Raw genomic sequence first — 27,285 nt, 5'->3', positions numbered from 1 at the left:
GCCTTGGCCCAGCTGCCAGCCTCAGGGCACCCAGCCACCGGAGACCCCAGAGCTCCACAGTTTCAGGATGTCTCCTTTGACAGCCTGGAAACTCCAGGGCGTCTGGCCAGGGGCCAAAGCCCGCAGGCGGAAGCTGTGGGCTGTGGCTGTGGCCAGCCCACTGGGAGGGGGAGTGTCTGCCCCAGGAGCGAGCTCACTCCAGCTGAGCCACAAGCCGGGAAGGCGAGGCACAGTCGCCACGGGCCGCCCCTCGCGCCCTCACTCGGCGGGTACTTTCCTGCGGCCAGATGCTGGCCGGGCACGCCGTCGCCTTGCTCTGCCTGACCTGGGGCGCCTACCAGAGCCTGGCCATCCCCAGGGTCACGGAATGCGGCCTTTCCTGTCCCCAGGTGAGCCTGCCCTTCCTGGACTCTCCTGTGAGCCACCCTGCCTCCGCCCGGCTGGCCGCTGGCCTGGCCCACCTACACACGTGACTTAGAGTGACCAGCAAGGGGCTCGGGGCCCAGGGCAGTGGGTGGTCAGAGGCCCGCGGCTCCCCAAGGTGGTGGCTCAGCCCGTGGCGCCAGTCGGGGAAGTGCTTGCCGGGAGCACGTGGGGCACCAGGCCCCATGAGTGTCCTTTCCCGGGGAGTCGTGTGGGGGCAGCCCGAGGCCCCTCCTGTGTTCACAGGGCCGGTTCATCATCCGGGGTGCGGGCTGGGGCGGTGTCCGGGCTTGTGTGGACGCCCAGCTAAGGAAATGCTGTGGCACCGAGCTCGTTCTGGGCGGGCAGGCGCCGCGGGGCGAGGATGTGGCTCGGAACGTGGTGTCCGGGACGTTCACTGTCCCTGCGGCGCCCTAGCCAGCAGCACGTGTCCTTGGAGGTCCCCCAGCTCAAGACTGGGGAGGCTAGCCGCTGCGACGGGCTGGGGAGCCCCAGGCATGGGCCCTCTGCCCGGTGGGGGTCAGCGGGGACCAGGGGAGACGCAGGGCAAGCAGGCTCGGGGAGCAGTGGCAGCTGGCGAGAGAGCTCGGGGGACACTGGGGCACACAGTCAGTGCGCAAGGCATGCTCCCCAGGGCATGGAGCGTGTCCAGCAGAGGGCCGGGGAGGGACAGGGCAGGCTCAGGGGGCCAGGGGTCAGGCAGAGCCTCAGAAGCAGGGCTCAGGTCCTGGTGCAGGGACCCATGGTGGGTCCTCCTGGCTCCTGGTGGGACTGGTGGGTGCAGAGGGGACAGCTGGGCTGAAGTAGGGGTGCGGCCTGGACCTGCCCCGTGTGGGTGGTGAAAGGGTGGGCTGCTTCGGGGGCACTGTGAGGTGGAGCTGCGGGACTGGGTCCCAGACCTCAGAGAAGGAAGAAGCCAGGATGAATCTTAAGACGCGGCTGTAGCACCTGGGCCCAGGCCCCAGGCGTTCTCTGGGCTCAGGGGGCAAGTTTTCAGGGAGGAAACTCTGTGAAATACAGGAATTTTGAAATATGGGGTTTTAGAAGCTCACCGGACTATGGAGAACTGGTGTTGGGACAGCGGGGTGTGGGGGTGGAGTCAGGGTGAGGCCGCAGGGGTGTGAGGGGCCCCCCCTCAGTGGGATGGGCCCGGATGGTGGGGGAGGGGCTGTGTGGTGGGGAGAGGCGGGGGTAGGCCCCCACCCGCCACGGCCCTCCCCCCACGGAGAGGGCGCGGCCCGGCCACCGCCTTGGCACCCAGATGGAGCAGCAGCGGGATCAAGGGAGGGGGGTGCGGGGTGGGGAGAGCAGGGACAGAGCCTGAAAGGCCTGGGGAGGGGCCGGGAGAGGGGGTCTGGGGCAGGGGCCCAGGGGAGGGGCCGCTGGAAGAGGGGCTGGGGGAGGGCCTGGGGGGGCCCAGGGGAGGAGTCAGGAAGCCCAGGGTGGGGGGCTGCTTCGGGCGCCTCTGGAGACCTCCCCACCTGCACAGAGACCCCCGCAGCACTCTGGGCCTTGACAGCCTTCAGACAGGGCGGGGACAGGAACAGCTGAGCACAGGGTGCCTGGGGGTGGGGGCGGTCAGGGCCCCTCCCGAAGCACCTAGGACCTTGTCCTCCCCACCTGATGGGGCAGCAGGGTGAGGACCAGGCCCGCTGGGCCCCCTCCCTACAGACCCCGCCCTTGCCGACCCACCTGGGAAGCCCCAAGAAGCCCAACAGCGGAAACCCCCAAGGGTGGGGGGCAAGGCGGGGCAGCCGCTTCTCTGTCCCCGCCCCCCAACAAAGGGCGCAGACTGGCCCTTCCCGCGTCCACCACCCCAGCTCCTCCGGACGCCACCTTCCACCGCGCTCTCTGACCTTGACCTTTGCCCCTGCTGGTCCCTGGGCAGGGAGAGGGGTTCTGGGCACCCAAGGTCCAAGCACCAGACCGCACCCACCCCCACCAGTAACCGGGGGCAGCGGCTCTGTGGTCCTCAGGCGGCCGTGCCCCAGGGCGAGCACACAGGTGGGAGTCAACCTCTCCACTCCCTGGAGCCCCCACCAGCTTGGGAGGGGGTGGACTCAGGCCACAGGATGCAGAATGCCGGCTGGTTCCAGGCCTCGGGGCTGTGCAAGGAATGAGGTAGCCAGGAGAGGCTGTGGCCCAGGCCCGCTGCCCCTCTGCCTTGCTGGCCCTGCCCTGTGCCGCCCGCTGGCCCCTGGGCCCGCTGGACTGGCCGTCTCACCCTCTGCCCATCTGCTTGGTCAGGTTCTGGGCGGGGCACCCAGGCGGGTGCAGACCTTTGCCCAGCCAAGCCCCCCTGCCGCCCCTGGTCACCTTCCTCAGCCCGAGGACCATTGGCAGGCCCCCGGGGTCACCTCAGGGGGGTTCGTGGGGCTGGGGGCTGAAGGCCGAAGGCCTTATCGTCTCAGGGGGGTATCGTGATCAGAAGACCGAGTGGACGAGGGGTGATGGTTAAAAGGCTGGGGCAGACAAGGTGCCTGGGGGGGGAGAGGGGACCCCGAGTCTGGGGCTCAGCCAAGAGTGACCCGGTTACCCAGATATTAACATCCCGGGGTCACTGGGAGAAGCTCGAGGCCATGCTCGCAGCTTTTCTATAAACCTAAGATTACTCCAAAATGAAGACTATTTAGGAAGGGGTGAAGCGCTGGAGATGGACCCCCAAGAGTGCCTGCCCCCCAGGCCCAGGGAAGAGGAGCAGACCCCCACCCCCACCCATGCCAGCAAAGAGCCCCCACCTGGTGGAGCACCCTGCCCGTGAGGGGGCCCCCGCCCTCCCGAGCCCCTTCATCTCCCACCCTGGCCCGAGGCGTCCCTGCCTGGCGTGAGCCGGGTCCTTGCTGCCTGCTGTCTCCCCGTGCCCGGCCCCACGCCGCCAGCTCCGGGCGGTCCTGCGGTGCCTGGAGTGCCACGTGTGTCGGGGTGGGCCTGAAGGCCCAGGGGCGCAGGTCGCCAGGGTGCGGCTCCGGGGGTGGCACGAGGCGGCCCGCCGACCTCACTCCCTCTCGATGTTCTGTCCGCAGGGCTTCGCCTGCAAGAGCCTCGTGAGCCGTGGTGAGTACATCTCAGGAGGAGGATGCGCGGCCCTTCCGGTCTCCGCTGACACCCTCTCCCGCCTCACTGGGCAGAGTGCCCTCCCATCCCTGCCGCCGCCTGGGGCGGGAGGGCACAGCCCCCCTCCACGCCCAGCTGCAGGCTTGCTGGATGCGGGAGTCGCGGGTTCCTGTGCGATTGGAATTTGTTGCTTTGCGAAGTGGCCACGTGTCTCCACCTCACCAGCAGTCCACGGAAACTTCCACTTTCTCATCACATGCCCCATTTTTGCCTACCCTAATACAATATCCTATTTTAAAAACAGCTTCATTGTCTTTGCAGACACTTTATATTTTATTTTAAAAGGGGCATAAGGGATGCAGTGGAGGAGGGCATGGCAACCCACTCCAATATTCTTGCCTGGAGAATCCTATGGACAGAGGAGCCTGGTGGGCTTCAGTCAATAGGGTCGCAGAGTCTGATGTGACTGAAGCGACTGAGCACACATGCATGCAGGAACAGAGAATAATAAGTCTAGCTCCAAAGCCCTCCTAGAGAAATAAATACTGTTTATGGAGAAGGAAATGGCAGCCCACTCCAGCGTTCTTGCCTGGAGAATCCCAGGGACGGGGGAGCCTGGTGGGCTGCCGTCGGGGGTCGCAGAGTCGGGCACGACTGGAGCGACTTAGCAGCAGCAGCAGCAGCATGTTAGGAACACGTAGTTCCAGACATCTTTGTAGGCAAATAAACTGTTCCTGGATAAACAGATGACAAAGATTTTATAAAAGTGAAATTACTTTATTCCATTTAAAATCAGTATTTTATTTAATTTGACTTTAATAGGAAAAACCAAAGGAATGGCTAAACTTTAATGCAATGTTTCTTCACCTCGAGAGGGGTTACTTCTCAAGGACCCCCAAGGTGAAGGTGTGAGATGATGAGACAGGGCGCCGCGTGCCCCCCCCCCCCGCCCCCACCGGGTAGTCCCCGTCTCTGGCGTGTCTGACCGCAGTCAGTGGCCGTGGAGCTGAGCTTGGAACGGCATCGGGTCACAGCCTGTGCTTGGACCCTCCCCGCGAGTAAGGAGCCCGAGGCGCCTCCGCCAGGGTTACAGCCGAGGGGCCTGCAGGCTTCTCTCCCGCCTGGGCCGGGCCCTTTCCTGGATCCCTGTGAGCCCCTGTGGGCTTCCGTAACCTCGGAGCGGTTGTTCCATAACCTCGGGGAGCGTTTCCACTCCCGCCTGAGCGCGGGCCTCTTCCCTGATGACGCCACCTCTGCGTGCATCGGCTGCTTCCTCCGTTTCTGTCTTTCTCCGTGGCTTTCCTGTGAGCATTCCAAGCCAGCTGCGTCTCCTGACTTGCGCGTCTTCACTGTACTTACTTGCCCCGCGATGAGGTCTGGCTCCCTGACTCCCCGCACCCCGTCTCCTCTGAGCCCGCTGCGCTGTGGCCGCCGGGCTGGGCCGCGTGTCCCTGCCGCCGTGTCCCTCGGTGGGCCTTCCCTCCATCCGCCACGGCGCTTTCTCCCCCCACGCGCTGCCTTCCGGGTCCGCCTTCCCTCCCTCTCCCTCCTCCCCTCTGTGCTGTGTTAATGTTTTCTACATTCCGTCGTGGGCAGCTGCCTCTGGACCCCCAAATTACTCAGGCCTCCTTCTCACTCACTGACCCCACATCCATGGTGTTGCCCCCGCGGACCAGCTGTGTGCAAGGGCCAGATTTCTGGAGGGCCCAGGCATGCTGGGGTGATGGGGAACTTGGCCGGGCAGGTCCTGGGGGTGGTGGGGGTGCGGGGATGGGCCTTCGGCTTCTAGGGGACCTGGGGGCCTTCACGGTCTCTCTCCTTCCCCCTCCCTTCCGTCGTACCCCAGTGGGAGCCGTGAAAATGCAGGACTCCACCCGGCCTCCTCTTCAGATGGGGGGGCAGAGGGGGCTCGCCATGGATTCCCGGCTTTGTCACCCCCCAGAAGGGCTTCTGGGGGTGGGGTCACCAGGCAGGGGCACAGCTTGTGTCTGGGTGACGCTCCGGCCTGGCCCACGTGCTCGGTCCTCTGCGGGGCAGTTCTCTGGCTCGACAACCTCTGTGGGTTCTGGCAGGTATTGGGGGTACTTTGTGAGGCTGTAGAGGGACCCCCACACACTCCCATCTCCATTTGTGAGTCTCTAACAACACTGAGACCTGCGTGGGCTCCTCCGGGGTGACGACAGTCACCCTGCGTCACAGACAGCTCTTCCCACTGTTCCTCCTCCTCAGCCTCGGGCTGAGAGTCACACGCTTCGGTTTCGACGCAATAGTATTCACACGCCTCCCCTTTCAGGATTTCGTGAATCGGAGGGGATCTTTTAAGAAGTCTTCCCCGTTCTGGTCATAGAGACTTCCTCCCTGTACTTCCTGTGTTTCTATATTAAAGTTTGTTTCTCAGACTCAGGTCTTTGATTCATCTAGCTCTTGTTTCCGTGTGCTGTGAGGCAAGAGCCCAGCTGTGCTCTTCTCTGCCTGGAAATCCCGCAGTGGCCACACCGAGTGCCGACGTCTCTATCCCCACCCCGCCCGTCTTCAGATTTCCACGCTGTTCGGGCGGTTCCCCAATGGCCTCAACTCTTGAGTGAGGCCGCCCTGAGTCCTGGGGGCCCCTCCCTACACACCCCATCCTATGGACCTGCTCAGTGAGCCCATGGATGAATAGATTTAAGCTAGATGCTGACTTCTGGTGGGGTGGCCCTTCTGCTTCATTTCTTTCCTAAATTGTCCTGGGAGATGGCAGTGTCGTTGAGGTGGCCCTGAATCCAGATGCAGGAGCAAGGAGGACATGAAACAGAAGCGGGATCCACGCTCCAGACCCCAGAGACGGGCCCCAGGGCCCCAGGTGGGAAGAGCAACAGAAGGCAGAGGGAAGCCTGAACCCAGCAGGCAGTGAGCGCCACTGGTGAGCACCCAGCTCCTGCTCAGGGACCCCCTGGGAGGCGGCCCTGCACAGAGAAGCTCCAAGAGGCTCGAGGACAGCAGCGGCAAGAGCAACTGCAGATGGACGAGGCCGAGGCGAAGAAAGAGCTAGGAAGTTCAGTTCAGTCCAGTCGCTCAGTCGAGTCCGACTGCGACCCCATGAATCGCAGCACGCCAGGCCTCCCTGTCCATCACCAACTCTCAGAGTTCACTCAGACGGACATCCACTGAGTCAGCGATGCCATCCAGCATCTCATCCTCTGTCGTCCCCTTCTCCTCCTGCCCCCAATCCCTCCCAGCATCAGAGTCTTTTCCAATGAGTCAACTCTTCGCATGAGGTGGCCAAAGTACTGGAGTTTCAGCTTTAGCATCATTCCTTCCAAAGAAATCCCAGGGCTGATCTCCTTCAGAATGGACTGGTTGGATCTCCTTGCAGTCCAAGGGACTCTCAAGAGTCTTCTCCAACACCACAGTTCAAAAGCATCAATTCTTCGGCGCTCAGCCTTCTTCACAGTCCAACTCTCACATCCATACACGACCACAGGAAAAACCATAGCCTTGACTAGACTGATAGAGTTTTGCCAGGAAAATGCACTGGTCATAGCAAACACCCTCTTCCAACAACACAAGAGAAGACTCTACACATGGACATCACCAGATGGTCAACACCGAAATCAGATTGATTACATTCTTTGCAGCCAAAGATGGAGAAGCTCTATACAGTCAACAAAAACAAGACCAGGAGCTGACTGTGGCTCAGATCATGAACTCCTTATTGCCAAATTCAGACTGAAATTGAAGAAAGTAGGGAAAACCACTAGACCATTCAGGTATGACCTAAATCAAATCCCTTATGATTATACAGTGGAATTGAGAAATAGATTTAAGGGATTAGATCTTATAGATAGAGTGCCTGATGAACTATGGACTGAGGTTCCTGACATTGTACAGGAGACAGGGATCAAGACCATCCCCATGGAAAAGAAATGCAAAAAAGCAAAATGGCTGTCTGGGGAGGCCTTACAAATAGCTGTGAAAAGAAGAGAAGCGAAAAGCAAAGGAGAAAAGGAAAGATATACCCATTTGAATGCAGAGTTCCAAAGAATAGCAAGAAGAGATAAGAAAGCCTTCCTCAGCGATCAATGCAAAGAAATAGAGGAAAACAACAGAATGGGAAAGACTAGAGATCTCTTCAAAAAATTAGAGATAGCAAGGGAACATTTCATGCAAAGATGGGCTCGATAAAGGGCAGAAATGGTATGGACCTAACAGAAGCAGAAGATATTAATAAGAGGTGGCAAGAATACACAGAAGAACTGTACAAAAAAGATCTTCACGTCCCAGATAATCACGATGGTGTGATCACTACCTAGAGGCAGGAAACCGGACCACAAAGCACGTCCACCCAAAGCAACAGCAGAGGGCGCTGTGTGCAGCGGGGACAGCAGAGCCCAGCCTGTGGCGGAAAGCTCAGAAATCTCCATTCTCGTAACAGTGGCCAAGGCGGGCCGTGGGCACAAGCCCCCGGCGAGCTATGATAATAAAAAGAGAATGAGGGGCAGAATAAGGTCCCGACAGGCAAAGGCAGTGTGCCAGAACACCCCGAAAACGCACAACTGTAGCTTTTCATTTCAAAGTGGTTTAAAATAGCCAGTTCAGTTCAGTAGCTCAGTCCCATTCAGACTCTGCCACCCCATGGACTGCAGCACGCCAGGCCTCCCTGTCCATCACCGACTCCCGGACCTCACTCAAACTCATGTCCATCGAGTCCATGACGCCATCCAACCATCTCATCCTCTGTCGTCCCCTTCTCCTCCTGCCTTCAATCTTTCCCAGCATCAGGGTCTTTTCAGATGAGTCAGCTCTTCACATCAAGTGGCCAAAGTATTGGAGCTTCAGCCTCAGCATCAGTCCTTCCAGTGAATATTCAGGACTGATTTCCTCTAGGATGGACTGGTTGGATCTCCTTGCTGTCCAAGGGACTCTCAAGAGTCTTCTCCAACACCACAGTTCAAAAGCATCAGTTCTTCAGGGCTCAGTCTTCTTTTTGGTCCAACTCTCACATCCATACGTGACTACCGGAAAAACCCTAGCTTTGACTAGACAGACCTTTGTTGACAAATTAGTCTCTGCTTTTTAATATGCTGTCTAGGTTAATCAGAGCTTTCCTTCCAAGGAGCAAGCGTCTTTTAATTTCATGGCTGCAGTCTCCATCTGCAGTGATATGGGACCCCAGGAGAATAAAGTCTGTCACTGTTTCCATTGTTTCCCCATCTGTTTGCCATGAAGTGATGGGACCAGATGCCGTGACCCCTTCGGGTTTTGAATGTCGACTTTTAAGCCAGCTTTCTCACGTTCACTTTCATCAAGAGGCTCTTTAGTTCTTCGATTTCTGTCATAAGGATGGTGTCATCTGCATATCTGAGGTTGTTATTTTTCCCAGCAATCTTGATTCCAGCTTGTGCTTCCTCCAGCCCTGCATTTCCCATGATGTACTCTGCATAGAAGTTAAATAAGCAGGGCAATAATATACAGCCTTGACGTGCTCCTTTTCCAGTTTGGAACCAGTCCGTTGCTCCATGTCCGGTTCTAACCGTTGCTTCTTGACCTGCACACAGGTTTCAAAGGAGGCAGGTGAGGTGGTCTGGTATTCCCATCTCTTGAAGAATTTTCCACAGATTGTTGTCATCCACACAGTCAAAGGCTTTAGCATAGTCAGTAAAGCAGAAGTAGATGTTTTTCTGGAATTCTCTTGCTTTTTGTATGATCCAACAGGTATTGGCAATTTAATCTCTGATTCCTTTGCCTTTTCTAAATCCAGCTTGAACACTGGGAAGTTCTCAGTTCACATATTGTTGAAACCTGGCTTGGAAAATTTTAAGCATTACTTTGCTAGCGTGTGAGATGACTGCAATTGTGCAGTAGTCTGAACATTCTTTGGCATTGCCTTTCTTTGGGATTGGAATGAGAACTGACCTTTTCCAGTCCTGTGATCACTGCTGAGTTTTCCAATTTTGCTGGCACTTTAACAGCATCATCTTCTAGGGTTTGAAATAGCTCAGCTGGAACTCCATCACCTCCACTAGCTTTGTTCATAGTGATGCTTCCTAAGGCCCACTTGACTTCGCATTCCAGGATGTCTGGCTCTAGGTGAGTGATCACACCATCATGGTTATCTGGGTCATGAAGATCTTTTTTGTACAGTTCTTCTGTGTATTCTTGACACTTCTTCTTAATACCTTCTGCTTCTGTTAGGTCCATACCATTTCTGTCCTTTATTGAGCCCATCTTTGCATGAAATGTTAGAAGACTCAAGAAAGTTGATAAAGATGTTAAAGAACAAAAGGAACAAAAATTAGGAAATTTCAGAAATGAGGTGACAACACTTGGGCTTAAAAATAAAGAAAAAATCGCTGCAGAAATGAAGACGATGTTAGAAGTAGTGAATAGACCCAATATTAAATGCCTTGAGAAAAATAGAAAGTGAAAAGGGGATTTTTTAAAAAATCAAAAAGAAGTGTCATATTGTGTTTGAGTAAGCTCCAGGAGTTGGTGATGGACAAAGAGGCCTGGCATGCTGCGGTCCATGGGGTCACAAAGAATCAGACATGACTGAGCGACTGAACTGAACTGTTAGTACAGGGAACTATACTTAATATTCTGTGATAAACCATAATGAAAAAGAATGCTTTTTTAAAAAATAATGTACCTATATATATAACTGAATCACTTTGCTGTACGGCAAAAATTAACACAACATTGTAAGTCAACTGTATTTCAATTAAAACGAGAATACCAGGGACTTCTGTGATGGCGCAGTGGGCAAGAATCTAATGCAGGGTTCAACCCCTTGTCTGGGAAGATCCCACGTGCCTCAGGGCAACTCAGCCCACACACCACAGCTCCTGAGCCGGCACTCTAGATCGCGGGAAGCGCAGCTCCTGAGCCGGCACTCTAGATCCCGGGAAGCGCAGCTCCTGAGCCGGCGTGCTGCAGCTGCTAAGCCCTCGTGCCCTGGAGCCCGTGCTCCACACCAGAGAAGCCAGAGCAGCGAGCAGCCCACACGCCGCAGCAAACAGGAAGCCCCGCTCAGCACACCGAGAGGAAAGTCCGCACACAGTCACGAGGACTCCATGCAACCAACAATAAGTAAAGAAATAAAAATGTTTAGAAAAGAATACAAGTAAGGCTTGAAAAGAAAAAAAAATCAAAAGAGATGAAATGACGTGTCAATAATAGAAGATGCTGCAGATAGGCAAGAAAAGTCCAGAATGTGGGTCCTGTGAGACCCTGGAGAGAACTGAGCTGCAGATCAGATGCGCAGAAGTGCAGCTCAAGGACAACAAACAGCCCTAACACGAGGCATGAACTAGAGAGGGACAGCGTGAAAACTCACTCAAGCAAAACGGCTGGATGTTAAAGTGAAAAATCTTTGGGCATCTAAGCAAAAAGAACTTAGCAATTCAAAATGGAAAGGAAAGTACATCAGATTTTTCAAAGAGCTACATTTTACCCCAGAAGAGAATGGACAGCAAGTCCATAGCACGTCATTTGATAACTGTAGACACAGTTCTGTGTTACAATCGCGAAACTTGCTAAGAGGCCAGATCTTAATTAATCCAACCACAAAAAGAGAAACAATAATTATGTGACTTGATATGGCTGCTTTTGCTACAACAGCAATGATGACAACAGATAAATGCACCAAACCAGCACCCTGTACTCCTTAAGTTCACACAGCGCCATACATCAAATGTATTTCCATGAAAGGACACTGGCCTTCAGGCATGAGGCACGAACAGGCTGGGACTCACGGACTCTTGTCCCAAGGGCCCCTCCTAGGGGAGGAGCATCCGACCACGAGACCCCGGGAGGGGTCGGATGGGAAACGGGCTGAAGATTTAACGCAGGGCTGTTTGCAGCGCTGAGAACACGAGTGGAAGGGGAGATGGTACAGTATTCACAGCCGAGCACCCTGACCATGGAGACAGGGACGGGCCGTGAACACCAGGAGAGACCGAGACAAGTCTATGCAGAGACAGGTTTCCGCTCTTTCCAGCCCGCCCAGCGGTGAGTGCTGCAACCCAGACAGTGTCGGGAACACAGCAAGTGGCAGGACGCAGCTTCACGGTGTCCTCCCCGGTGTTCTTGAGAGTCGAGCGGAAGAAAGGAGATGCTGAGGTCCTGTGCAGAAGGTGCGGTGAAAGCTCAGCTCTGAGTTGGAAAGCAGCAGGACTGCCCGAGGCACCGCTCTGAACCCGTGGTGGCCCTGTGGAGGCTCCTGGACCCGTCTGTGGCGTGTCTCTCTTCCGGCCCTCCCTCTGGGCGCTCTGTCTCCCCAGCGAGGCTGTTTATCTCTCACGTGTCTGCTCCAGGGAGTTCCCTGGCCGTCCAGCAGTCAGGGCTCTGTCTTTCCCTGATGGGGGCCGGGAATAGAGACACTGTCTTCCTGGGAGAGAACCTAAGATGCCACAAGCCATGCAGTGTGGCCAAAAAAAAAAGTCTGCTCCGTGCCCCTGAGAAATGGCTCTTGGCCGTCCCCGGGCCGAGGATTCAGGCATCTCCCGCAGACCGGGTTCCCTTGTTTCTGAGTGGGGCCAGGAGTGACCTGTGACTTCAGGACCGTTTCTAAGTCGTGGACTGAAATGGACTTGGATCTGCTGGGAGCAGCCCCGGGCCCGCGGGGCTGCAGGCTTTCCAGGAAGCTCCGCATCCCTGCCCTCCCGCCAGGCCCAGGGTCGGAGGAGGCGGCAGGCTTCTCCCGATCAGCCCTGGGCCTCCTGGTCCGGCCGAGCCTCAGCATCCCCGCTGCTTCCTCGGGCTTTGTGCTGAGGACCCTGGTGCTCCTATCAGCTCTCACGGGTTTTGGGAAGTTTTTTCACATATATATGTAAGTTGTCTACGCCTATGTTTCCCGCATGTATGTGTTTACAGGTATGTTTCACGTGTTTTACATGTATGTTTTCACGTGTATGATTTTACACGTGAGTTTTTAACACGTATTTTTTCCCTCCAGCACTGTTAGCTGTTCTCAGTAGAACCGGTCCAGACAGCACGGGCTCCTGTAGGATGCAGAAGGAAACCCCCGACGGGTTTTCAGATGCACAGGAGCCCTTCTCTCTCCTCCTGCCCTGCCAAGGCAGTTACATTCACCTCCGTGTTTTACCAGTTCCTGTGTTCACGGTTCCCTTTGTAACCCACTTCTTCCTTCTGAGCTCATATTTCTCCTTTTTAAGACACAGCCAAGCTGTTAGGCCTTCTCTTAGTATGCCTCTGCCTCTGGTTTACTGTGGTGGCTTTAAACCTTCAAATGAGGTCATATGTATTTACTTCTCCTTAATCTTTACAAAGAATGTGGGGTTCACAGTGCCTTCCACACAGTCACAGTGGGGCTGCTCTGCACAGCCTGTGGGGTCTTAGCTCCTAAACTGAGCACTGAACCCATGCCCAGGCAGTGCAAGCGCTGCGTCCCGACCGCTCACCAGTGGGGAGCCCGCCACGTCACTTTCTTCTCTACACCTTCTGTGTTGTGAGCTTAGCGGGAACAAGAGCCTGTTCTTACTTTTATACAAGCAACTTCCTGGCACCCATGGTCGCCGTGCTCGCCTATGGCTCCACCCTTTGTTCCTTCTGACTCTGATCCTTTTCTTGGTTGGCTGCGATAGGTCCTTGTATTTCTCCAGAAAAGGTCAAAAGATGCTGCCTTCTCGTTTTCTGCACAGAGGAGGACGTTTCCACACGCATGAGGGACAGCCTAGATGAGAGAGGGCTGAAGCTCCAGGCTCGGAGGACACGCCTCTAGCAAGGAAACGCCAGGCCTGGGGACACCGCTCTCCTCACCCCCACCCCCACCTTGCCGGACTAACCCCCCCCCACTCCCGGGCTTGACCAGGAGCCCCTGGAGCCAGACCGGGGCTTGGCCGCCTCCTGCAGGCAGCCTCTGCTCCAATTCCAGCCGCAGCCCTTGGGAACTGTCCCCCCAGGAAGCTCTGAATCGCCCATCTGACCCCACACCTCGGGTTTATCAGCCCCAGGACAATAGCGGGCCAGGTGTGTGGTGGGGGCCAGGGCAGGGCAGGGGACCATTCCCAGCTCTGACCAGCGGGGAGGATTTTACCCCCGTTTAGAACTGCCAGCACACACGGATAGGAAAAGGCAGACCAACTACTCGCTTACTTTGGCCACCTGACATGAAGAGCCGACTCACTGGGAAAGACTCTGATGCTGGGAAAGACCGAGGGCAGGAGGAGAAGGGGATGACAGGATGAGATGATTAGCTAGCATCATCGACTCAATGGACATGAGTTTGAGCAAACTCAGGAAGACAGTGAAGGACAGGGAAGCCTGGCGTGCCACAGTCCATGGGGTTGCAAAGAGTTGGACACAAATTAGTGACTGAACAACAACAGCTACTCGCTGGCTTTATTATTTTTTAAACCTCCACCGTCTAGGGTGGTGGAATCCTACAGCCCCGTCCCCTCCACGTGGAGGACAGGCAGAAGTGTTGCTGGTTTCCTTGTTGCTGAATTTGGAAAGTTCTTACAGGTTCTGAACACACGTTCCTTAACAGGTGCACGATTCGCAAATATTTCCCCCCAATCTCTAACTTGTCTTTTCACTCTTTACTGGGGTCTTTCAAAGAGCAGAAGTTTGAAAGCTTGATGAAATCCAACTTACCCATTTTTTCTCTTATGGGTCACAATTTCAGTATTGTGTCTAAGAAAATTTTGCCTTACCTAAGGTCATAGATGCCATTCATGGCAAATAGATGGGGAGACAGTGGAAATAGTGGCTGACTTTATTTTTCTGGGCTCCAAAATCACTGCGGATGGTAATTGCAGCCATGAAATTAAAAGACACTTGCTCCTTGGAGGGAAAGTTATGACCAACCTAGCCGGCATATTCAAAAGCAGAGACATTACTTTGCCAACAAAGGTCCGTCTAGTCAAGGCTATGGTTTTTCCAGTGGTCATGTATGGATATGAGAGTTGGACTGTGAAGAAGGCTGAGCGCTGAAGAATTGATGCTTTTGAACTGTGGTGTTGGAGAAGACTCTTGAGAGTCCCTTGGACTGCAAGGAGATCCAACCAGTCCATCCTAAAGGAGATGAGTCCCAGCTGTTCAGTGAAAGGACTGATGCTGAAGCTGAAACTCCAATACTTTGGCCACCTGATGTAAAGAACTGACTCATTTGAAAAGACCCTGATGCTGGGAAAGATTGAAGGCAGGAGGAGAAGGGGACGACAGAGGATGAGATGGCTGGATGGCATCACTGACTCGATGGATGTGAGTCTGAGTGAACACCGGGAGTTGGTGATGGACAGGGAGGCCTGGTGTGCTGTGGTTCATGGGGTTGCAAAGAGTCGGACACGACTGAGTGACTGAACTGAAGGTCATAGAAATTTTTAAAAATAGGTTTCTTTTTGAAAGTTTGGTAGTTTAGGTTTTGCATTGAGTCTGACGGTCCATCTGGGATAAAGTTTACATTCTGTGAGAGCTGTGGTCTAGAGCCCATTGCTTTCCAGTGGACACAGAGCTGAGCACCATTTGCTGGAAGCACCGTGCATTCCCCGCTGGACTCGCAGCATGCTTGCCGAGAGTCAGGCATGCGGGCCTGGGCGGGGTGGGATGCTAGGCTGGTGGGTTTCGTCTCTCAGTCCTGGGGAGTCTTTCCTGTCATCATCTCACTCGCATGGCTCCCCAGAAGAAGTCTGCCTCTCCCCTGCCTTGGTTCCACGGGGCCTCACGTGTCTTTTCCTCTGGTGGCTTTACAGTTTTCTCTTTACTCTGGCTTTGAACAAACTGACTGTGGTGTGCTTGTAATTCTTCATGTTTCCTATCTTTCATCGGGCATCTTGGATTTGTGAGTGCATAGTTCTCACCCAGCTTGAAAATTTTCTATTCTTTTTTAAGATGTTTCTTCATTCCCTCATTCCTTCCAGGACTCTAACTACACACACATCAGATTACCTGAAGGTGTCCTTCAGCTCCCTGAAGCGCTGTCGTTCTATTTCCTCACCTTCACCACCACCTCCACCATCATTATGCCATCACCCATCACCACCACCTCCACCACCATCATTACATCATCACCACCACCTCCTCCACCATCACCACCAGCATCATTACATCATCACCATCACCACCAGCATCATTACATCATCACCATCACCACCAGCATCATTACGTCATCACCATCACCACCAGCATCATTACGTCATCACCATCACCACCAGCATCATTACGTCATCACCATCACCACCAGCATCATTTACGTCATCACCATCACCACCAGCATCATTACGTCATCACCATCACCACCAGCATCATTACGTCATCACCATCACCACCAGCATCATTACGTCATCACCATCACCACCAGCATCATTACGTCATCACCCCATCACCACCCCTCTCCACCTACTTTTGCTTGTTTTCTATTGCTATGTCAAGTTCTCCAATCTCTTTTTTTTCCAATGGCTATATCTGTTATTAATGTAGCTAATGTATTTTTCATCTCAGACATTGTAGTTTTCATCCCTGTAAGTTGGAGTTTTTTTGAAAAAAAAAAACTTTCACGTCTACAATTAACTTTTTGAGCGTGTAAAACACAGTTATAATAACTGCTTTAATATTCTTGTCTAGTAATTCTAACACCTGTGTCAGTTTTAGTTCGTTGATTTTTTTCCTCATTCAGGTTATGTTTTGCATAACTTGTAATTTTTTATTATATGGTAGACTGTGATTCACAGATGGCTCAGTGGTAAAGGATCCACCTGCCAATGCAGGAGATACAAGAGACATGGGTTTACTCCCTTGGGCAGGAAGATCCCCTGGAGGAGGAAATGGCACCCCACTCCAGTGTTCTTGCCTGGAGTCCATAGGATTGCAAAGAGGCGGATCCTGTGTGAGCACACGCGCGCACTGGATATATACCTTTATCGTCACAAATATTCTTGAGTCTTTTCTGGAATACAGTCAACTTACTTGGAAACACGTTAATCCTCCTGGGGTCTTTATTTCAAGATCTGTTAGATGAGATCAGAGTAGTGCTCCACCCATGGATAATTATTTCTCTTACGGAAACAAGACTCTTGCGTCCGCTGCACCAGGTTCCCGCGAGGCCCTGGCTCTGTGGTCTCGCTGGGAGCAGGGACAGCCTAGACCCACGGGCCGACAAGACTCTGTCCCCAGAGCCCCTCTGGCTTCTTCTCTTCCTGCAGCTCCTCAGTCCATGTGGGCATCCCGCTGTGCCGAACACTCACCCCGCTCTCTGCATCGCGGTCCTCCCGTGCTCGTCCTGCAAACTCTGGCCACTTCCGGCTGCTTGCCTCTGACCAGATCTGCCCCACTTCTTCTTTTGGGGAGGCACCAGGCGCCCTGAATGCCGTTACCCCATCCCTGCCACCTCGCAACACTCTCAGGACAGCGGGCACGGCTGTGGGCTTCACCATCCTACGCTTCCTTACACCCAGTGTCTTGAGACCACACTCCGTCTGCTGTCCAGGCTGAGCTCCGTGACTCCACCTTGACCTCCATCTTGACCTCAGCAGGGTCCACAGCTCTGGTTTCTTTCCCAGGAACATTTCAGACCTCACAGTTTCTGCTGCCTCTTTGAGTCACGTCTGATCAGGTCAGGTTGGGGCTCCGCTGAGCGACGGGCCAGCTCTTCTGTCTGGGTCTCAGCAGTGGCGCCTTGGCCCCCTTCTCCAAGGTCTGGGAGCCCAGCCACCATGGCCATGGGGACCCCTCACTCTGGCTCCTCGTGCCGCGAGGGGAGACGGCCTTGGGTGTGCCCTCTGCCCTTCCCCCACCCTCGTGCATTCAACGGGTCAGGAAGGGCCTTGGCACCTTTGTCCTTTGCTTCCCCTTGACCGTCAGCCTGAGGGCGGGTCTTCCTGCCATGCTGCCTGGGGTGTGCCTGCGGCCTGGGCACCGCTGAGCACACACCGTCTGACACGTCACCTGGCTGGAACGCCAGGCCCTAAGTGCCAGAGGGAACCTGGGCTGCCAGCTCCACGGGGTGCAGGGCTCTCCGGGGCATGGTGGAGCCCGTGGAACTAACCCCATTGACCTTGAAGCGTCTGCCTGAAGATCGGGCAGAGCCAAGACCGAAAATACCGCTCAGCCCTGGAGCCTGAAAGCGAGATCCCAGCTCCCTGCACGGCGCTCGGTCTGGCCCCGGCTTCCAGGGCCCTGACCAAGGCCGTTGGGGCCAAGCCATATGTGCCAGTGCTGCTGCCTGCCCACGGACAGGGCTTTAGGTGGCAGTGACTTCGGGCTCAGGCCCGGGTGCCCCCTGCAGACCTGTGCTGCTGCTCATCTTTGGAACCCATGGGGCCAGCCGGCACGCCTGGAGGAGGGCCCTCCTCTGCCCCTTTGCTGGCCAGGCGGGGGCCCCACTCCTGGGCCCAGCAGACAGCTCTGCACATGGCTCAGGTGGGCCCACCACTCGTCCAGGGCTTGGCTCTCTGATGGCACTGGGGCAAGTAGGGAGGATCCCCCACCTCCAATTCTGTGCAGCCCCAGAGCCCCTTCCCACCCAGCCACCCGCAGGGAATAGCCCAGGCACCAGCAACACTGGCACTTAGCCTCCCTCTCCCCCAACAGGAAATATTTTCAACAGCTTCTGCCAGCAGCCCCCTGCGTCCATGCCCAGGTCCGTCCTGGGGGCCCTGGTGCTCTCCACCGCCATAAAGTGCTCCCCACCCGACGGCTGCTCCCTGCTCCTGCGAGTCAATGCCTCCCTCACGCTCCATGGTGACTGTGACGGGGTCACTCCTGGGTCATGGCGGGGGTGCTCAGGGCTCCTTTTCTTCCCATGACAACCTGACGGCAGGCTGGGGTGGGGCAGAGAGACCCTGCTCACTGCCTTCACAGGGGACAGCATGGTCTGACAGCCCGCGGCCCCTCTCTCCACAGACAGCCTGCAGGGCCTGGAGGTCTGCTCCACGAGCCTGGACACCCAGGAGACGCAGTGCCAGACTGTGCAGGTCCCCAGGGCCTCCCACCGGCAGGCCGGGCAGCAGGTGAGGCCAGTGTCTGACCTGGACCTGCCGGTCCAGCCCCAAGCCTGTGCCCGGCAGCACAGCTGTCCCCTGGCCAGTTCTCGCCGCCCTGCCCGCTCCACAGCCCATCCTGGCCCACGGCCGAGGCGCCCCTCCTCCCCTACCCCAGACTCTGGGTTCCAGCTGTGCGAGGTGGAGCTGGCCTGGCCGGGGGTGGGGGGTCGACACCCAGGTCCACAGCTCACCCCGTCTCTGCCCAGCTCCAGGTGCACTTTGACTGCTTCAAGGTGGGCGTGGCCCAGACCCTCTACGTCACCCTGAGGACTGTCCCCCACTTCTGCGGGGTCCAGCTGGGCCAGCAATACCACACGGAAGGTAGGGACCAGGGAGCTGGCGTGGGCACTGCCCTCCAGCCTCCTGGAGGGAGCGGTGACTGCCCTGAGGCAGGAGTCACCCAGGCAGCGGGTAGGCCATGAGGGACAGGTCCCAGCAAGTGCATTTGCTTAATTCTGGGTTGCTGTCTCCCTGGAGGGGTGGGCTTCTGGAAACCACACCCGCAGAGGCCCGGGTGCCCCTGGGGCAGAGTGGGCTGGGCCCAACACTTCCCTTGTCATTCGCAGACTGCAGAGAGGAGGACGTGGGGAAGAATGTGCCTGACTGCTTCGGTGAGGTCCCTCCCCAGGTGGGACCCCGGCCCCGTTGCCCCTGGGAAGACCCTTGGGTGGTGGTGGGCACCCACAAGCCTCCTACCGGGCTCTTCTGCCCTCCTCACGTGGGAACTCACGATGGGTCCTCAGGCAGGCAACTTCCAAGATGCCTGGGTCTGGCAGGAGTCACCACATGCAGGCTGTCAGGACAGCTGGAGCCCTGTGCCTGGTGACCTCTGGCCACAGCATGACCCCTCCTGCCCTCCTACAGCTGAGAAGCTCTCCTACTGGGTGGACCGCAGCCGCAAGGTCATTCTAGTGCGGGTGCCAGAGTCGGGGGGCCCTGACTACTATGTGCGGCTCTGTCTGAAGCGGTTCATCTGCGAGGACGCGGGCGCCCCAGTGCGGGTGAGCCTCAGCCCCGCCCACCCCTGTCCTCCCCTGCCGCCCCGCCCACAGCTCCAGCCCCGCCCCTGTCCTCCCCTGCCACCCCGCCCACAGCCCCGCCCCGCCCAGCAGACCCCCGCCCTCCCTCTGTCCTCCCCTGCCGCCCCGCCCACAGCTCCAGCCCCGCCCCCTGTCCTCCCCTGCCGCCCCGCCCACAGCCCCGCCCCGCCCAGCAGACCCCGCCCTCCCTCTGTCCTCCCCCTGCCGCCCCGCCCACGCGCCTTCCCTCCGATGCAGGTAATAGGGAACAGGGTCTCCCGGAGGGTCTCTCTACCCTACAGCCAAGAGTTGTCGTGCCTGTGCCTTGAGGTCAGTAAGGGTGCGGGCTTGACACCCGAGAGTGGACAAGAGGATGGGCCGACTCTGTGCTGATCCCAGCCCGTTCCGCAGGTCTGGTCGGCAACCCCTGATGCGGTGCGAATCCAGACCTGCCCTTTCAAAAATGGTGAGTGCCCTGCGGTGCCCGGGAGAGCGAGGAGGGAGGGGTGGGAGATGGTGAGTCAGGGGTCCCCAAGGGTGGGGGCTCCTGGTCCAGCGCGCGGGGCTGACACAAGAGGGGCTGAGAGTAGCGGGGAGGCCCAGCCTCAGCGCCTGAGACGGCTTCAGGCAGTAGGTAGTCAGCGCTGTGTTCTGGGCAAGCCCTCCAGGTGGTGGAAGCCCTGCGTGGATGCAAGCGTCCATGTCAGCCAGACACAAGCACACACGGGCGCCATGGCCTGGCCACCTGGGAGACCTCGGGGGATCCTCCCCGAGGATTAGGGGTGCTCATCAGGGCACACAAGCGAACTGGCTGGGGCCTAGGCCGAGAGCCACGGGAGAAGACACCTGCCCGGGACCCAGCCTGCCTGTCACTGAGCAGGTGCTGGGTCCGGTGGTCTGTCAGCAGCTGGGACAGTGTCCCTCTGACTCCAGCCCTGGGGGAGGGTCCCTGCAGACACGGAGAGCCTCTGGGACGCCATCCGCTACCACCCGGGGAGCCAGGCGCTGAGCTGGGAACCCGCCTGCCCCATGAGAGGCCGTGTGAGTCTGTGCTGGCAGCCAGGGCCAGGGGCCCACTGCCTCGAGCTGAAGCACTCAGGCCGGCCGGCGCGCGGCAGGGTGAGTGTCCCCCAGGCAGGGATGGGGGCGGGGATGGACGGCCAGGGCCCTGACGTGAGCTCCCCCCAGGTGCAGTACCCGCTGGTGGACACACAGCCCCAGCTCTGCCTGAAGGTGAGTGGGCCAGACCACAACCTGCCTCGTGCCCTCCCGGGGCTTGCGGAGGGATCTGAGGAGCCAGACAAGGGACCCACGGCATTGGGGCAGTGGACCCACGGCCAAATGTCTCCCTCTGCCTTGCCCAGCCCCAGGGTCCAGCCACCTAGCAGCCCCTCTAACCCCTCCTGGGCCAACAGTGGGGGGCGGGGGTTTGTAACCAATCTCAGAGGGCCGTGGAGGCCCGCCTGAGGGACATACCCTGTCCCTCGGCCTCCCGGCAGTTCTCCACGAGCCTGGGTTTCCAAGTGAGGTGCCCTTTCAAGCAGCCGCGGTTCCCAGGTGAGCCCTCCAGGGGACAGGGCCTCGAGGGGAAGGGGGCCTCCAAGGGGCGGGGCCCTCTGAGGGGCGGGACCCCAACAAGGGGCGGGGCCCTCCAGGGGCGGTCCCTCAGGAGCGGGCCCTCCAGAGGGCAGGCGGGAGGCTGGTCAGGGGCCCTTGCAGTGTGACCATAGCAAAAACGGTCAGCAGTGGGTGGGTGCTGGGCCTCACCCCTGCCCCCTACAGCCTGGAAGATGGCCGTCCAGCCCGCACCCGCTCCCGGCCGCCTCCGGGTGGCCTTCTTCTCGTCCGGCCCCGCCCGGTTCCAGGTGCGCCTGTGTCACCAGGGGAAGACGTGGCCCCCCGCCTGCCGTCGACTGCTCCAGGCCACCCCCGTCCCTGCGGCCTCTGTGAGCCAGGTGGGGCGGGCACCGTCCTGGAGACCTGGGGATGGGGCTGACCCCCGACTTTCCTGCAGTCAGAGCTAGTCCCCACAAGGGCGGAGGGTGGCGAGCACCACAGTGACCTGGAGGAGCCTGGTCTGCGCCCCCACGGCCTGTGACCGACCCCTCCCGCACCAGGGTGACTCCGCAGAGGACCCTGCAGTGGCCTTTGTGGACATTCCTGGGGACGAGGCCTGTGCACCCAGCACCTGCATCCAGGTAGGTGTACCGGCCTGCCCAGCCTCCGCCCACCTCCCAGGAGCTGCCCAGGGCCCTGGGCTGCTCTGGGGGTCCCTTCAGCCCCACAGCCTCTCCAGATGGTGCTTCTGGGGAATGAGGGGGCATGCAAGGTGGGCTGTAGGCTGTGCTGACCTGCTCTCTCTGCCCTGCCCCCACCCACAGGGCAGGAGGACCGATGTCCAGTTCTCCGTTCCCCAGCAGCTCTGCAACCTCCAGTGTGGTGAGTGAACAGGCCAGGCCTCAGCGGGTACGGGGGCTGGGAGGACAGGCACTCAGGGGCTGCTAGGGGCCAAGGGCTGGACCCCAGACTGGCCCCTAGCAGCCCCATCTCCCACTGTCAGGATGGCGGGGACACACTGCACAGGAGGTGGAGGACAGAGGGGCCACCGCCTCAGCGCCAGGCCAGGCTTCTGAGCCTTGACTTGGGTAAGCAAGGCCCCTCCAGGGCCTCGCACCGGGTCAGGGGTGTTGCGTCCTCCTCCCTGAGTGTTCACCACCCTGGCCTGGGCTCTGGTTCCAACTGCCCAGGAACTCGAAGTCCCCGGCCCACCTGTCGCCCACCCAGGAGTCCCAGACTCCTGGACCTCAGACTTGGCAGGATGTAGAGGGAGCCCTAAACCTATGGGGCCTCGGTGTGGCCCAGGGGCTGACTGCTGCCTGAGGCCCGGGGGTAGCGGGGCAGTGAGGACACAAGGGCAGTGGAGTGAGGAGCGAGCACACTCCCCTTCAAGTGCAAACCTTTCCCCGTGCTGAAATGCAGAAAGACGGGTGTCTGGGCATCCAGGGCTGTCACCATCCCGTCCACTGATGGGCAACTGGGCAGGTCTCGAATGGCCTCTGAGTGCAGCGGAGTCTCAGCAATGCCAGGGTGCCCCGGTCCCGCCCACCTCCCCTGGCAAATGCTTCAGGGCCTGCATCCGCTTCTCCCCTTACCCCACCACCACACCCCCCCACCTCCCCACCCCAGCAGGTCGAAGGGGCCATGGTCACCCCTAAGAGCCTTGTGTCTGGACCGGGGCTCCAATATTTGCCAGTCGGATGGCATGGTGGGTGGCCTGGGGCCATGACTGGAGCCCCAGTGCCACGCTGGGTGAGTCCCAGGGTCCTGTAAACGGTGAGAGCACCTGGGCCCAGCTGGAGTCGGGGAACCTGGGAGGATACTGCTCCTGGGGTCAGGGTAAACTCCCCTGAAGATGGACGTTTGCCTGCTGACCGGGCACTGGCTTGGCAGGACTGGGCAAGGGACCCTGAGAGGGTGGGGTCTCATCTCCCTCTCCTTCTTTCCACCTCATAGTCAGAGGTGGGCTGGGGGTATGTGAAAAGTGAACGTTAAAGCGTTAGTCGCTCGGTCGTGTCTGACTCTTTGCGACCCCACGGACTGCCGCATGCCAGGCTCCTCTGTCCATGGGATTCTCCAGGCCAGGATACTGGAGTGGGCTGTCATTCCCTTCTCCAGGGGATCTTCCTGACCCAGGGATCGAACCCAGGTCTCCTGCATTGCAGGTGGACTCTTTACCCTCTGAGCCACCAGATGGTTGGGGGAGGGGGTGTCTATGCCCCCACACAAGGCTGCCTGAGCCAGCCCCCCATTCCTCTCTCCCCAGCTGCCACCCAGGAGACAGCAGCCTGAGGCCAAGTGTCTCACCAAGAAGACACGGGTGCCAGGTCCGACTGTGGGGATGCAGCAAGGGGCCAGCCCATGTCTGGACACCCCAGGCCTCTGTCACGAACGCTAGGCCTCAGGGCATGCACTGGGGGTCCTCATCTGGCCCCAGACTAGGGGCCTGTGTACCTCTCGGGTCTCCAAAGGCCTGCAGCTACTCGGGCCTTTGGACGATGTCGGGACTTTGGGTCAGACGAAGGACCTCCAGCCCCTCCTGAACCCTGAGTGGGGCCAACAGAATGGCTCCATGGGCAGCCCCTTCCCCAGATGGTCCAGCCCCTGACGCGCCTGTCTCAGTCTGGTCCAGGCTCCCTCTGGACCACCTGGGGTCAGGGCCAGCATCCCTGGCCCTGAGCACGAGGTTCTCTGGAGTACAGGGTGTGACCCCACCCTTCCTGGAACTGACCAGGTCTGGGGGGCCAGGTCACCCACACATGGGCTGGGGTCCACACCCTGGGTGCCCCCTGGGGCCCAGAATAGGCCTTCACCGGCCCCCACCCTTCAAAGACTCTGCTAAGAACCTGAGCGCCCACCACCCGAGCACCCACCCTGCACCCTCGCCCCCAGAGCTGGACCACCTTCCACTCCCCAGGCCCCTAGCCAGGACAGCGCGGTGAGGGACGGCCACTCCGTTGGCCTCAGGGGCCAGCTGCCAGGATGAGCCATTCTCAGACATTTCGCACCCCCTGAGGTCAGCACGCGCCACCTGTGCTCAAGAGCCACAAGCCGCCCTTGGCCTGCCAGCGTCATTTCTGTGTCCCAGGCCAGTGGTCGCCCAGCAGTCGGCCGGCTGGGCCTGCCCTCACGGGACCCTCCTGCCAGCTCACAAGGCTGGGCTGCTGTCTGGCGTCACTTTCATCTAACGCGGGGCACACGCGGGCACGCCGGGGCCGGCCCCGCCCCTGGGCCTACGTTGGGCTGTGTCTGCGCATGTGCACCTACCTCCCCGCCCCTGGGCCTACTTGGGCTGCGTCTGCGCATGCACACCTACCTCCAGGCCCGGCCTGGGCTGTGCCTCGTTAGCCGGACACAGGCCCCTGGACGTCTCGCCATCACTCCCTTAGTGGAAGCTGCTGCCCCGAGCCGACGAGAGGGGTCGGTGGAGCCCACATGCCCCCTTGCTGAGAAACTCTTGTCTGCCTGGCTCGCCGCTTCCCTTGAGGACAGGGAAGGGGTTGGCAGGGCCAGGGAGCACTCGTGGGGACTGGGGGACCACGGGGCCGCGTGTCCCCCGTGAGGCAGGGTGGGGGGGGGGGTCCAGTGACTGCAGCTAGACCCCTGCCTGCGATTTGAGAGGGGCTGTCTCGCCCCCAGCCCCCGGGTCCTGTCCCCCCACTTCGGCCAGGCCTGGCCCCCGGCGGGCTGTGCTCTGGGCTCACGCGAGTACTCCTGCGGTACTCTGGAGACCCCTGTCCGCCCCAAGTGCCCCCTCCCCATCAAGGCACAGAGGGAGGTGGGGACCAAGGTCCCCACGCCACAAGTTCCGGCTTCTCACGCCTGGCCCATCTCGGGGTCCCTGCCTGTGCACAGAGACTGCAGCCCTGATCCAGGGCCTCCCTCAGAAGGAATCCTTGACCTCCTGGAGGGGGTGGGGGAGGTGGGTGCTGCGAACTGACCAGATGCAGGCTCCCCCAGGACTTCACAGCAGCCCTGGGATCCCACAGTGGGGAACCGGAAGCCCAGACAAGGGGAACAACTGCTGTCCTCTCCAGGACTAAGGACCTGCCTGGCCACAGGGCTGGGGTGGGGAGGGGTGCTCCAGGGTCCCAGCTGCCCCGCTGTCCAGTATATGCTGCCCCCGCGTGGTGGTGGGCACTCAGCGCAGGGCTCTGAGCTGGGCCTTCCATACGCACCTGGAGCCCCATGGCCCGGGTGCCCACATGGCCCACTGCCGTGGCCAGTGAGAGGCCGCTCCTTCAGCAGGGCCTCCCCTCCCCAGCCTGGCCACACCTCTGCAGGAGAGTACCAATGTGCTCAGGCCCCAGAGCAAGGGATGATGGGTTCCCTCCCCACCCGCGCCCCCCCTACCCCCCAGAGCTCACAGGTAAACCGGGTCCGTGTGCCTCACCCGTTCATCCCCTCATCCCCCTAGCAGTCCCTGAGCACCCGCTGGGCGCCGCCCTCTCCCAGCACTAGGAGCACACACCGGCCCTGGGGCCGCGGACCACATCTGCTCTGCCCTGAACTGCGTGGCCCCAGGTCAGGATTCTCAGCCCTAAAGCCTGGGCAAATAGAGCCATCAGTCACCTACCTGGAGCTGACCTCTGCCTGGGGAAGACAGCTCACAAACAGCTGAAACTGTCACTTACGTGAATGCCCGGTGTGAGAAGGCGGAGGCCGAGAAAGCAAACAGGAAGTGTGTGTGTGTGTGGGGGGGGTGCCACTTAGAGCAGGGTGGTCCCCAGTATGACCAAAGAAATGGGTGATACCTCGAAGTTGTTAGGATTCAATGTTCTTGGTGGTTCGAGGGGCGTCCTAATGGTAACTTGTGTAGAGGGAGTGGGCTGCTGTTGTGAGCTGGGTTCTGCAGTGAGGAGTGTGGAGCGGCTTGTCTTTGCCCGCTCTCTGCGCCCGGAGGTCAAGCCGAGGCCAGGGTTTGGGTGTACAGCTGGAGTCGCCAGAGGAAGGGGGGCAGCTGGGCAAGCAGGGCTGGGCGCTGAGTCCTGGCAGCGGGGCCTCGGGACAGCAGTGCCCACGGTTCGAGGGCATCTCTGGAGGCAGGTGTGCACCCATGCCGCCAGCCCCCAGCAACAGGTGCCCCCTTCCCCCTCTTCTGGTCCGAACCGGAAGGGCGGTTGTTCCTGAAGAACCTTCATGAGTACAGCTTCCAGTAAGATTTTGATGATTTTAATTCTTTTAAAATGGTTGCTTATTACGTTGAAACGACTGACCCTTTTTTTTCTAAAACTCTTCATTTGCACGTTTAAACATATTTTTCCACGCTTCCCTGGGCGCCATTGACACAGCCTCGGGATAGCGGCAGGCTGCGAGGTGCGAGGACCGTCCAGTGAGCGCGGACCGAGGGGAGGTGGGACCTGGGAGACGCCAGGGACTCATGACTGCTGTGGGGTAGGGATACTGAGGGCCCGTCTGGCCCTAGGGCGTGTGCGCAGCCGTGACCCCTGGGGAGGGCGTGTGCCCAGCCGTTGGGAAAGAGGCGCTGGGGTGACGCAGCTCACCGGGTGGGTGCACCTGCCTCTCCAACGGGAAGTGGCACCTGGCGCCTTGGGCGAGCGGCCCCTGCAGCTCCGACCTGCGCGGATGCCCACGGCGCTCCCAGCCCTCGAGCCCCAGAAGCGTCTGGGGCTCAGCCGCCGGGCGGACCAGGGGTGGGGGGCAGAGTCGGCCGCCACTGATACCCCCAACCTCAAGTTCTGGTTTCCGCCGGGGGGTGGGGGGGCGCTGGCGGCTTGCAGGGGAGCAGGTGGGGAGGGGAGCAGCTGCGGGGCGGCCTTCGGGACGAGGCTGGGGTTTGGCCGGCCCTGGAAGGCGAGCGGAAAGGGCCGCGGCTGCTGCGGGAAGCGGGCCGCGAGGCCTCCGGGAGCCAGGCGGGGGCTCAGGAGGGTCTGCGGAGTCTCGCGGCGCCTCTGCGCCGAGCCCGCGTCTCCCGCCGCCCCCGGAGCGCGTTGGCTTTTCCTGAGCGGAGAGTGTACGAGGACGCCTCCCTCGCCTTGGGCTGCAAGTGTCTGTCACGCCTCTGACCCTCCCGGGAGGGACCGCAGGACACGCGATCAGCTCCCGGGCCCGCGCGCCAGGCTGTGCGTCCTGAGGCCCGAGCGTGCCGCAGTGCCCTCGCCCGCGGGAGCACGCGTGCCAAGAAAACCCCGGCGCGCGTAAACACTGCCTGAAACATATGTTTTAAAAATATCTTGTATGTCTCACTTTGATTCTTAAATGGTAAAATTGACATTTTGATTTAATTTTTA

General features: G+C 59.0%; 1 protein-coding gene across 9 annotated transcripts; it reads left to right on the top strand.

The window, feature by feature from the left end:
- Positions 1-176: 176 nt before the first annotated feature.
- On the top strand, positions 177-26,242 carry IL17REL (interleukin 17 receptor E like). Of its 9 annotated transcripts, none has more exons than XM_086403389.1 (17): positions 178-389; positions 3,447-3,477; positions 18,007-18,156; positions 18,319-18,425; positions 18,665-18,779; positions 19,025-19,069; positions 19,323-19,459; positions 19,736-19,807; positions 19,889-19,943; positions 20,433-20,596; positions 20,666-20,710; positions 20,977-21,034; positions 21,260-21,432; positions 21,595-21,675; positions 21,859-21,916; positions 22,038-22,122; positions 23,301-26,242. In XM_086403389.1, exons 1-16 carry the CDS (start codon positions 288-290, stop codon positions 22,115-22,117), a joined length of 1,473 nt encoding a protein of 490 aa, XP_086259515.1. In that variant the 5' UTR covers positions 178-287; the 3' UTR covers positions 22,118-22,122; positions 23,301-26,242. The 9 variants fall into 9 exon arrangements, 8 of the variants coding, with proteins under 8 accessions (XP_086259518.1, XP_086259517.1, XP_086259521.1 ...); XM_086403388.1 differs by having other exon boundaries at positions 21,224-21,432; positions 23,301-24,095; XM_086403392.1 differs by lacking the exon at positions 18,007-18,156 and having other exon boundaries at positions 177-389; positions 21,224-21,432; positions 23,301-24,095.
- Positions 26,243-27,285: the final 1,043 nt, after the last annotated feature.

This window comes from Bos grunniens, chromosome 5 (assembly GCF_055505025.1).
Source record: "Bos grunniens cultivar Pamir isolate PY7600 chromosome 5, Bosgru_T2T1.0, whole genome shotgun sequence".
Lineage (NCBI taxonomy): Eukaryota > Metazoa > Chordata > Mammalia > Artiodactyla > Bovidae > Bos > Bos grunniens.
The sequence above is the reverse complement of the archived record's forward strand: the minus strand, read 5'-3'. Positions and strand labels throughout refer to the sequence as shown.

Coding starts and splice junctions, on each gene's coding strand:
- IL17REL (XM_086403388.1), top strand. CDS start 288: ATGCTGGCCGGGCACGCCGTCGCCTTGCTCTGCCTGACCTGGGGCGCC. Junction 18,426..18,664: donor ACCGGCAGGCCGGGCAGCAG/GTGAGGCCAGTG, acceptor GTCTCTGCCCAG/CTCCAGGTGCACTTTGACTG. Junction 20,711..20,976: donor AGCCCCAGCTCTGCCTGAAG/GTGAGTGGGCCA, acceptor GCCTCCCGGCAG/TTCTCCACGAGCCTGGGTTT.